This window comes from Pyrus communis, chromosome 4, assembly GCF_041283825.1.
Source record: "Pyrus communis isolate YQ-2024b chromosome 4, ASM4128382v1, whole genome shotgun sequence".
NCBI lineage: Eukaryota > Viridiplantae > Streptophyta > Magnoliopsida > Rosales > Rosaceae > Pyrus > Pyrus communis.
The window spans coordinates 19,303,092-19,315,411 of record NC_142568.1 but is presented as its reverse complement, the minus strand read 5'-3'; the positions used below and the strand labels follow the sequence as shown (position 1 = coordinate 19,315,411).

Sequence of the window (12,320 nt, the reverse complement as noted above, 5' to 3'; positions counted from 1 at the left end):
CTGTATTTCCTTTGTTGTTTTCGACGTTATTTTTACTTTAATTTATGCATTTCAACTGCTCGAACAAGTCTTACATGAAAAAGATTGCCTTTTTTTTTTTTTTTGTTTTATTGTTTGTGTATATGGGCGAATGTGGGGACTTCAAAACTCTCATTTTTGTAGGGATGTGATTTTCACACATTTGTTTTTCATAAAGTATTTTTGTTTCTTTTTACTGATCCATCTTCTACTTTGGGCTGATTTGGTATTGCTGTGCTTTGAGAAAATAATTGCTTCTGCTGTGTTGTAAGAATAAATGGCTGTGAAATAAAGCAACATAGTGTTTGGTAAACATTTTTGTAGAAGTGCTTTTGAAAAAATAAAGCAGTATTGCAATGTTTGATAAACTTTTATGTAAAACAGATGTGAAAAAAACAGATTTTTCAAAGCTAGGTTTTGCAACTTTGTGTTTTTGACTTTTTTTATCTAAAATTGTGAAAAAAAATTAAAGCTGAATGTTTATCAAACATGAAAAAACTCATAGTTTTTTTTTTATGATCACTTTTTTCAAAATCATCTCAATACTAAACTAAGTTTAATCACTCCAACTACTGCAAGAAGAAGGAAGAAGTGCGTACAGGAAAATATTTAAATTGAGACAATGCATTAATCCACCACCATGCTTGAGGCTACGAGCTTTTGCCAGAGGCTATAAGTGGGTAAGCAGCTGCATGGTACATTACTCTGTTTGGTACATTAAACTGTATTCCAGTGACTGATTGATTGGACTGGTTTGGTGGATTGACACACAAGTTACCCTGCCATTATCTCTGTCAGTCTCACTCCCAACTTCCAACACCCCGATTTTCAGGAAATTTTTCAACGTGGTTGGAGTTCATAATGATATATATTAAGGTATTTTAATAAAAAAATTTTGTTATTATTTATTTTAATGAAAAATTATATTTTTATATTAAAAATTTAATTATGGTATTATATGATATATATTAAGAAATTTTACTGAAAAGTTACTGTTAATTTTAATGAAAAATCATATTTTTATATTAAAAATTTAATTATAATACTATTTATTTTATCTTTTATTTTGTCATTATAGTTAAAACTCAAGGTTTTCAAACCATTTTTATTAGTTTTCATTATATTATTATAATGTTATATTTAAACTATTTAATATTAAGTAACTTTAACGAAAAATTTTTAGTATTGTTTACTTTAACGAAAAATCACATTCTAATATTAAAAAGTTAATTATGATACTATTTATTTTATTTTATTTTTTTAACTTAAAGTTTTCAAAAAAATTTCATTAATTTTCTTTAATATTATTATTTATTTAACACGTATGCGTCCGTGTTAAGAACCTCTCCTCATTCCCCCTCACATAACCCTTGGATTTTGATTTCACCAAGCTCCTCAACTAGAAACTCAACAAATCCAGGCACCAGTGAGAAAAGAAGGGACTTTCTAGGGTAATCCAAATTAGGAGATACTATGGGTATATTAATTGTTAAATCTAACATTCGTTATTCCGGAACATTTAAGAATTTTTTTAACAAGAGAATATATGAAATGAAAGAAAAAAAGAAGAAAAGAAATACCTGCTGACACTCATGGCCAATGCATATTTTTGATTGGCGGATGTAATCTACCACTTCTCAGTCACAAAATTTAAGTCGTTGAATCAAATCTAACAGTCAAATATGTATCAATACTGAGTGTTTGTAGGCACTTCAGAAAAATCGGAGAAACAAAAGGTGTAAATGAGCAAACACTTTGGTTTACTCAGTCCAAATATGATACAAGATTGGTTTTAAACGGGGCCTATAAAGAATGTTTATGACTTCAACCAGTGCAAACTTAGAGAAAATACTTCATTTGTAATGGCCCAGGCAACAGCAATGCGGAATTAATTTTCATGTGAGATGGAAATAGGAAATGCGAGAGTCGACTTCTTATCGTGGGTATTTCGGATGAATGATACCGTTGCAAAGGAAAATTCTCCAGCGCAACAAGTTTCAATGTAAAAGAAATAACCAACATTATTTTTGGTTCATAAAATATTTGTAAGAACAAGTTTTAATCATGGCACTGTAGGGGCATCCAAATCATAGGGTGAAATATTGGCTCAGTTTTGCTACTTTGTAGGAAAACTTCTGGTGTTCTGGACCTGATCCTGTTTAATATTTGGGATAAGCCCAACTCCAACCCATTGGGCCTCATGCCACTGTCTATATCCTCTCTCTTCATTTTTTTTGCAAGGACTTTATAGAATTCTATATCGATATTTCGTCACTAATTGATGAATATCAAATAGAACTCTCTTCACCAATAAAAGGAATGTGAAAAGACTATTTAATCTCCTATTACAAAAAAAGAACAATGGGCAATATTGTAATTTCATATGATCAGATTTTGCTGTTATTGTTGAAGCTTCACCTATATGTGCTTTTAGCATATATCTAATATTAAAAATTAAAAAACAAAAAACAAAACCTCTCTTCTCACTTCCATGTTCTATCTCTCCTCCTCTCATTCCCACTTTAAAAACAAAATTGAAAAATATCACATACAAAGTGTGGAAGCATATGCTAGTTTGAATAATCAAAATGCATTAAATCCTCGTATAAGGCTGGTCTGAGATTGTGGCGCTTTTAAAAACCTGAAATAGTTGGCTCTTTAGTATGATCTTAACATGAATGTCAGGACATGACTTTCTCAGGAAATGATGATGATTGTGCTGTCTCAAATAAAATGACCTGGGAGGACACTGAGGATTCAATGGTACCGTTGGGTTTGGAGGAGGAGGACAGAGAGTTCTCGCCCGTCGTTTGAGCAGAAGAGCAGAGCGAGTGCCCGATCCTTCTCTGAAAATCCAATCATAGCTAACGTAGATGATCATTTTAGTAGTTCATAAGTTAAAATTCCAATTAACGTTAGATGTCCTCGTTGGTTTTCGTTTTTTCTACAACCACGCTCTAATGTATTAATATATTCGCATCAGTTGATTGAAGATGAGGACGAGCTCAAGGCTTCTGAGAAAGAACAGTATGTGAATAACGGTTTTTTGGAGCGCAAGTTGGTAAGTGACACAATGCTGTGTTTGCTAAACATCCGCAGTATTTCGGTTTCTTTACTCTTTTGTTTTCTTCGGTCGAGTCATCTAAGCAACTTCGAATAGCACGTAAAGGATGCATATCTCGTTCTGATTAGTTTCTCCTCAATCTGCAGAATAAAATGTTGCTGGCTGCAGACCTGATGAAAGGGGTGTTTGAACGACTTTGTTTAAGTTTTGTTTGGAGAAATGGTTGGGGATTGATCTTTTAGCGAAATAAGATGGTTCACGAATAAAAGAAAACAAAGATTGCATTTTTTTTGCTACAACAGAAAAGTTAGATTAAACTGTTAAATTAGTTGATGCTGCGTAATCGACTTCATTGATCTTATTCCGTATTTCTTCCGACTGTGGATTTCTATGCCGGTGTTTCAGAAGGCGGCGAACTTGAAATTCAGCAGTTAAAAGTTTGGTACGAAGGTTGAATCTGCGTCTACACCTTAAAGGTTGAACGAAGGCATGTTTGTGTTGTATATGCCACTGAAAATTATTTAGTTTGTATTACCACATTAATCTAGTACTAATCTACTATGATCTTTTTCTTTTGATCATAAGAAGGGGAGTGTGTAAAATTTAGATTAATGCTATAACAAGTTTCAACGTATGATTCCACATTTCAATTTTATCCGTTTGCACGTTCTGTATGCTTAGATTTTCCTTTAATTTGATTAATTATTACACAAGTATAAGAAGACGAGTACAAAAGGATAAATAAAGAGTGCGAAAATCATCGCCCCCACACTTTGGCTACATGGAATGAAACGTCTGTATTTTGGACCAAATTGTTCCTCCAGCATCTAGGGACACCCCAACTCTAACCCATTGGGCCTCACTTCATGGCATTGTCTTTTTGGGCTCCTAAGGCCTCATGAAATTTCTTTTTGTTTTTAGGAGAACTAATGAAAAGAGTTTGAAAACTTTGAGTTTTAACGATAAGGACAAAATAAAGAGTAAAGTGAATAGTACCATAATTGACTTTTTGGTGTAAAAATCTGGTTTTTCATTAAAGTGAACAGTACTGCGGACTTTTCGTTAAAACTCTCCTGGTTTTTTAGGTTTTTGGTTTTCATAATTTCTTTTTATTTCTATTTTTGGTTTTGTCTTATCAATTTTACCTTTTGATGGGATCGGCCTAAAGAAGAAAATATACATTCAGCAATTAGAAATAAAGTTAAAAGTGACAAGTTTACCAGATAAATAAAAAAGCTTCAAGGACTTTGATTTTAATTCATAAGTGGTATGTGCTGATCCCTTATGTGTTTGACATGTAATTTATACATACGAGGAACGGTAGAAAATGTGTACACTGTGATTTGTAAGAAAATAATTGACTCTAAAGTGTGCATGAGGTATAGTTGGTTCTTTTATTTGTGGGTCAAAATTTTCACACCGTCATTTTCTTCTTTTTAACTAATTGGGCTCTTTTTACTTATAGATCATAATTTTCGCACTCTTATTTTTTACTTTATTATTATTATTGTATTTATGTCCTCTGGTCATTCTTTGTCACATCTCCGTCTGGGGCGGATCACTTTCCAGGCCCGGTCCACCACCGTAGCACGAAATTGTTCTCTTTGGGCTTAACATTCCCTCACGGTTTTGTTTTTGGGAACTCACGAGCAACTTCCTAGTGGGTCACCCATCATAGGATTGCTCTAGCCCCCCTTCTCGCTTAACTTCGGAGTTCTTACGGAACCCGAAGCTAGTGAACTCCCAAAAGGCCTCGCGCTAGGTAAGGATGAGAATATACATTTAAGGATCACTCTCCTAGGCGATGTGGGATGTCACATTCTTTGATTTATTTGATTAAAGTCTTATTTGAAAGTGATTTTAAAATGATAAATATATATTTGAAATCAATTCATAATAAAAATTCAAGCGAATTTAAAAAGAAAAACACTTAAAATACTTTTAAAAAATAACTTATAGCTGCTATTCTTTCAAAAAGCACTTCAAAAACAATAAACTTGAGGTGAAAATGGTAAGTAAGAGCTGAAGCTCGCTTATTTTCGCGCTCTGTTCCCTTTCTCGGCAAGGCCCCGTCGTCTCCCTTAAACCCTTGTCAGATACACAGGCGACGGTACTCTCTCTCTCTAATTCTTTTCTATGTATTTGTGGTCTGAATCATCCCGTTTGATCAAGACGAAAAGCTTGCATTTTCTTTTGGTTTTTTTTTTTTTTTTTGTGCGCAATGTTTCATGGAATTCTTAGGTTCCAGGTGATACATTGTTTCGATGATCGTGGTTTTCATCAAGATATAATCTTTTTGGTTTTCTGAATCGTAATATTAGTGGGTTTGTGCATATTTCTTCGTTTTTTCTTTTAATCAGCGGACTCCACTTTTCATAAATGGCCTTTGTTTTGGCTTCTGGTTCCGAAACTGTGAATTCTGATATCTTCTAGCTATTTTTGTTGCTCATTGTACAAAAAATTGAATGAATGGGTTTTTTCTTTTCCGGAATTTTTTTTTTCTTTCTAGAAGTTGTAATTGAATTGTTTATTTGTTGCTTGATTCCGCGGATAACACACATTGCGTTAAGTTTCCGTTCAATGCTGTTAATTTTTTCAAATTTGTTGAGGCTAGTATAAATACCTGCATTATAGTGTCCTGCAGTTGGACTTGGTGATGAAACCTCATGCAAATGTAAGCATTATCTTTGTAATATTATACAAAATCACAAATCATTGGTGAAATCTCAGGACATTGTTGATCAAATTTGCTGGACATACGGTTCTTGCACACCATGTATCTGAACTATGTTCTTCTTATTTTCAAATTAACTAAGAATTTATACTCAGCTCTTCTACACAGTGCTGTACTAACTGGTTTATGAACTTTATAAGACAATGGTTAATGCATTTTTTTTTTCCCTTGTGATGAAACCTCTCAATTTTCTATCTTTCATTCTTGTGTTTTCCGCCTTCCGTTACATTCTTTTAATTTATATTTGACCATTTTATTCTTTAAAGGAAACATAATGACGAGAATGACCAATTTTTTTTGTTACCCATTGGAGTGCTTTTCAGTAAATAACTTGTCATAGAAAAGGAAAAGGAATATGAAGAATGAATTGGATTTCAGATTTTTTTTTTTCCAATCGGATTTTGTTCTCGATGTCTTTATGCTTATAATAACTTATTAAGTACTTTTTTTTTTTTTTTTTTTTCAATAAAAATACAAAAAGAGGATGAGGAACTAGTAGACATGAACTATACAACATAACGCATAGGCCTTCTTTCAACACGCGGCCTTGGTATGTCAAGCATGCAGCCAAACGTTTCAAACAGATCAGTCAGAAATGCAGAGTGGTGGTTTTAAAATGTAGTTGTTTCATAACTCTACTCATTTGCAAAGTTGGTGAAATCTGATGCAGTTGATGGTCCTTATCGGTTGATTGGTATTCCTCCTCCCTTTCCATTCTCATTTCATTCATTTTTGGGTAGCCTGTATTGTATGAATATGAATCTGTATATGGAAAATGACCTTTAATTCCTTTTCAGGTTTTTGATATAAATCTGCCCTGTCTGCATCAGAAAATGGGGGCAGGAAGAAAATCAAAAACCTTTACTGCAACTCATGAAGATCTGGTGACCTACTCTGCATCCATGAGAAATTTGAGCAAGAATCACCTTGGTGGAGTCGTATTTGGTTGCACCAAAACCACAATGGAAGAATGTCTATCTAAACAACTCTTTGGTCAGTGTCCTGAACTTTGTCGCGTGTTTTGCTCCTAATTTTTTCATTAACTGTTTCACTTTTACATTTGGTAAATGTATTGGTTTGAATATATAAAACCGGTGGAGTAGTGATAATTGGTATTGAACATCATGTGGCCCAATTTCTCCTCATCTATGTTGCAACTTGCAAGTGTATTGCCATCTTCACATTTTGTATTGGGGCCCTCTTCACATTAGATTCTCTTGGAACGAGTCCCGAAATATTGTAGCCAGTTTTATTGTGTGCACAAAACTTTGTGCAAATAATGATCTTTTTCTCTGTTGTTTTCATACAGTACTACTGCGAATTTCCTGTCTTAGTTTTAGTTTTGGGTCTATAAACTCATGAGTTGTATTTTATGGGTTGTATTCTGTACTCTTTCAGGCTTACCAGGTGCACACTTTTCATATGTAAAGAATATCACTCCTGGTTTGCTGCTTTTTCTCTTCAACTTTAGCGATAGGAAACTACATGGTATCTTTGAGGCTGCAAGCTGTGGCCAAATGAATATTAACCCGTATGGATGGACCATTGATGGTTCAGAGAAAACACAATTTCCTGCTCAGGTATTTAAAGTGATGTTTCACATAATAGATCTAATTGTCCAGAGTCGTAATTTCATTTTAAGCAAACAAGGTTTGGGTCTTTTAATACTTTTGTATTATATTTTCTACATTAAGGTTCAAATCCGTGTCCGGCTGCAGTGCCGACCAGTGCTTGAAAGTCAGTTTAAACCAATACTTGTTGACAACTACTACAGTCAGCGTCATTTCTGGTTTGAGCTTGACCACGCTCAAACAAGTAGGGTGATGTCTTTGTTCACAACTGCTGGAATCGCTTCAAGTACATCTGTAGGTTCTTTACCACGGAATAAAATTAAGTGGAGTGATACGTTTCAAGCCCGTACCTCAACTGGTACATTAGAATGGTTTAAACCACTTACTTCAGAGGATTCCACAAAGTTAGTTGAAAGAAATGATCCATTCAACGCCCAAATAGAAATGATGGAGGCTGAACAATCGGAGGAGCAACTCATATTCATGAAACTGAAAGAGTTAGCACTCCAATCTAAGCTCAAGAGTAGTGAAGGTGAAGACATATCTTTGCCAGGAGTTGCTGAAGATCATCATGTCTTGAATGAATTGACCTTGGACGACAATGAGAATCCAACAGAGCCATCGGGTTTGGAGGAGAAGAGGGGAGGAAATCCTCACTTCTCATCTGAGGAGCAGAAGGTAGAAAGTCCTCAGTTCTCATCTGAGGAGAAGAGGGGAGAAAGTCCTCAATCCTTATCTGAGCAGAGGAGTGGAGAGAGTCCTCAATCCTTGTCTGAGTTTCAAGCAATTATTACAAAGGTAAAAGATCATTTAGTTGTCCGTAAATTATAAAGTCTAACGTTAGGTGTCTGTGTTAGTTTTCTTTTATTTACAGCCAACCTTATGTGTTATTATACTTGTATCAGTTGAATCAAGAGATGGAGGAGCTCAGGGCTTATAAAACAGAGTTCACGGAACAATCTAAAAAGTTTGGTTATTTGGAGCATAAGCTGGTACTTAATATTAATGCAATGCTATGTTTGTTAAACTTTGTTAAACATTGGCATATTTTTGTTTCTGTAGAATCTGTACTTTATTTCTTCTGCTGAGCTGTGTAAGCTACATTTAAGAGCATGCATTGCAGATGCATTGTCTCATAAATCATCATTGACATTAAATAGGTTCAAGTTATTTTGATTGACACATGAAGTTATCAAACCTTTTTTCTTCGGACTTTTTGCTTCAGTTGATCACTTCTTCACATTTATAATTCAATAAAACATAATGATACTTGCATACTAAAGACTCTTTGTTTATCCTTGTTAGTTTCTTTATCAATTTGCAAATTACAAGGTTGCCATATGGAATTCCAGGTCCAGGTCTGATGACAGTGGTGTTTGAATGACAAGGGGATTTCTTTTAACTTTTTTTTGTAGAAGCATAGTCTTCTCAGGAGTTGGGTTTTAAGTTTCGGCCTTCTGTTTTTGGAAAGTTGTTAGAAGGTTTGAATGACAAGGGGATTTCTTTTACATATAACTTGCTTTTAGTTTGGGATTTCTGTTGTAATGTTCTTTTAGACAATTCAGATAATCATTCATGAATAAAAGCCGAGATTATACCTTTTTTGCTAGAATAGAAATATATGTTAAATGGTCTGAGGAAGTTTCTGGTTGCACATAAAAATCATAGTATGAAACTATTATGTAAATGATGACTGAAAGCACCCTATGGTTCTTTATTCTTCTTGCTGTTAGCCAAAAGGCCAACAAAAGTCCTCCTGAAGGAATTTTGATATTAATTTCTGACTTAGAACTCTTTCCTTGCCTTTCTTATGACCTGTGTCAGTCAGAACCCATGAACCTTTTATGGCTAATAGTTCATAATCAACTTCATTTATCTTATTTCTTCTTAATTTGGAGTTCTACACTGGCATTTCAGGAACAGGCAGAGACGGAAATTCGATGCTTAAAATTTGGTCTACAGTTGGAATCAGGGTCTACACCTTCCAAGGCACATACTGATGAGAAGGATACTGAATCATGCAATGTGCTGCATTATGACCCCAATGACTCGATGTATCTAGTTGGTGGATATGATGGTGAATCATGTTTGTCGGCATTTGATGCTTATTATCCTTCTCAAGATATGATAAAACCTCTGAGACCAATGAGTTCAGTTCGTTCATATGCCTCTGTTGCACAATTGAATGGTGATCTTTATGTAATTGGTGGTGGCAATGGTCATGTGTGGTATGATACAGGTATTAGATCTTGGTCATTTGAAATTTATTTCTTACTGGAACAAATACTTTCCTGACATCTGTTTTTGGTCATTCTCTGAAGTTGAATCGTACAGCCCTGGTACTGATGAGTGGAAGCAGTGCCCTTCTCTGAGAGAGAAAAAGGGTAGCTTAGCTGCAGCCACCACAAACAGCAAAATTTTTGCAGTGGGTGGTGGGAATGGAGTTGATTGCTTTTCAGATGTTGAGATGCTTGATTTAGATGTTGGACGATGGATCCGTACACAGTCAATGTCACAAGAGGTAAAATACCTTGGGGCAATAAAGTATATCTTAATTGAACATACTTATTGTCCTTTAGCAAAATCCCTTTTCCTATGATGTGTTTTTCTTGCACAAAAAGTTTACCTCGTGGTTCTTGATACGTGCTTCTTTTATTGTTCCAGCGTATGGGTCTTGCTGCGGTAGAACTCAATGGTGTGCTTTATGCCACTGGTGGATTTGATGGGACCAGTTATTTGAAGTAAGATATTGAACCTCCTTTCTATTGTTTAGTTTTTCTGCTTGTCTGTACTCAACGCTATGCGTGAACTGCTTGCATATTCATGTATATGACTTTTATCAGTGAATTCTCTTCTTTCGGATCGATCTTTTAAAATAATGTATATTCATCACACCTTGGTTAGAAGTACTCATGCTTCACTAGTTATGTTGTCATTAATAAACGGTTGACCATAAGAAAAGAACAAGAAACTCATGGCGAAGAGTGACCATGGGCATTTAAGTTCTAAAGAAAATGCTTAGGTAGGATATTTATGTTAATTCTATCGCACACCTGCTTCTGCGTGTAATTGTAGTGCCTGCATTCTGAACTATTCCTATATCAGCGGTTGACTTGAAATGTTCATATCTCAGCTCTGTTGATAGATTTGACCCCAGAGAACACAAGTGGACCAAAATTGCCTCTATGCATTCGAAAAGGGGTTGCCATTCATTGGTTGTTCTGAATGAAAAAATGTAAGTACATTTCTTCTGACTTGTTTCAATCCGCTTAGTCATGAATTTGGTATGGGAACTTGTCAGAAACTTGGACGTATATCAATTCTTTTGATGAGCATCTCTGCACATGATTGCGTGACTATGCTCTTTCTCGGTTGCCCAAACCGCGTAGGGCATCGCTTGGTCTCAAAATTTAATTGGATTAGATAACTCATGGCATTAGTCACAGAGGAAACTTAACCCTTCCAAACTTACCAATTTTGTTGGGATTGGAATGGATAAGTGTATGTCTCCATTGAGTCTAATGTCAACTGAGTTCTCCAATGCAATCCAATCATCTACACCAAACGAAGTCTTAAGCAAATGTAAGAGGATTATATTTTTGATTAATGTGACTCTGATCAGATCCACCCCTTAATTTGAAAAGAACTGCCAAGCATCAATAATTTTAAGAGTGCTAACCCAGTAATTAGTCTCCAACAGCAAGTTTCGCTATCCACCCCTTAATTTGAAAAGAACTGCCCAGCATCAATAATTTTAAGAGTGCTAACCCAGTAATTAGTCTCCAACAGCAAGTTTCGCTTTTCTTTGTTAAATTTTGGTGCTTAGCTTGTTTGTTGACCTTCACAATTATGGACATTCACATGTGTAGATATGCTCTGGGAGGCTTTGATGGAGATTCAATTATCCAGAGTGTGGAAAGTTTTGATCCACGGCTCGGGTCATGGATGCCGGCCGAACCAATGTATAACTCCAGGGGATATTCAACGGCTGCTGTTGTCAAGGATACCATATATGTAATCGGAGGGATGAAAGCTGACGAATGCATAGCAGAGACAGTAAGTTTCATTTTATCATGCTTTCTATCAGTATGAACAAGACTTTTGTGGGTACATCGTAACGTTTGTATATAATGGCAGGTTGAATACTACAAGGAGGGGCAAGGTTGGCAGGAAATGGCGATGACCGCCTTCGGTAAAAGGTGTTTCATGTCTGCAGTTGCTTATTCGACCTGATCATGCAATGTTGGATGCTGTTAATTTACAAGGGAAAGTCTTTTGGTACATCAAATGCTGTTATCCAAGGTTGTGATTCCGTGAGGTTGTGCACTCTCAGTCATGCTGGAGATGCTGGAAATGTTTTTAGGGTTTAATGGAAAACATTTTGTGACCGGATACTTTGGTTTGAATATTTTAATGTTGCAAGAGTCGCCTCCGAAAATAAAGGGGAGACTTGCATACACCCTCGGGATGCCACCATGGTGTTATAGACTATAGTACAATGTCACAAGAAAAAAAGATTAAAGCACATGAAATTAGTGGTCCTGAACACCAAAGTGGCATCGTAAGGAGTATACTACTCTAGGCATTGTTCTAAAAATCGGCCTAGGAGGCGCCTAGGCGCTGGGCCATGGAAGACTGATGCAATTTAGGCCAAAACATGGAGGAAAATTGGAAAGGAGCTAGGCGGGTTAGGTGGTGGTTAGGAGGTTCCGTTGTTTTTCAATTTAATCAAGTTAAAGGTTTTTTGGATTACCTACAAACCCAAAAAAACAAAAAAGGAAAAACCCAAAAACAAAACAAAACAAAACAAACTTGGATTAAATTTATTTCTCTCGCCCGTTTAGTGTCTCTCTTCTACTTGTTTCTTTGCACTGATGTGTTCTCTCTCTCTCCATTGCCTCCGGTCGTGTCACTTCGACTTTACCTACGCTGT

The 12,320-nt window shown here is 35.5% G+C and overlaps 1 protein-coding gene across 3 annotated transcripts; it reads left to right on the top strand.

Annotated features, from left to right (window-relative positions):
- Positions 1-5,030: 5,030 nt before the first annotated feature.
- Positions 5,031-11,846, top strand: LOC137723545 (influenza virus NS1A-binding protein). Of its 3 annotated transcripts, none has more exons than XM_068462743.2 (12): positions 5,031-5,192; positions 6,298-6,510; positions 6,614-6,809; positions 7,215-7,396; positions 7,511-8,185; positions 8,293-8,379; positions 9,305-9,626; positions 9,709-9,908; positions 10,052-10,128; positions 10,521-10,622; positions 11,257-11,443; positions 11,525-11,846. In XM_068462743.2, exons 3-12 carry the CDS (start codon positions 6,650-6,652, stop codon positions 11,618-11,620), a joined length of 2,088 nt encoding a protein of 695 aa, XP_068318844.1. In that variant the 5' UTR covers positions 5,031-5,192; positions 6,298-6,510; positions 6,614-6,649; the 3' UTR covers positions 11,621-11,846. The 3 variants fall into 3 exon arrangements, with proteins under 3 accessions (XP_068318844.1, XP_088548931.1, XP_088548932.1); XM_088692805.1 differs by having other exon boundaries at positions 5,058-5,192; positions 6,647-6,809; XM_088692806.1 differs by lacking the exon at positions 6,298-6,510 and having other exon boundaries at positions 5,099-5,192; positions 6,647-6,809.
- The last annotated feature ends 474 nt before the right edge of the window (positions 11,847-12,320 follow it).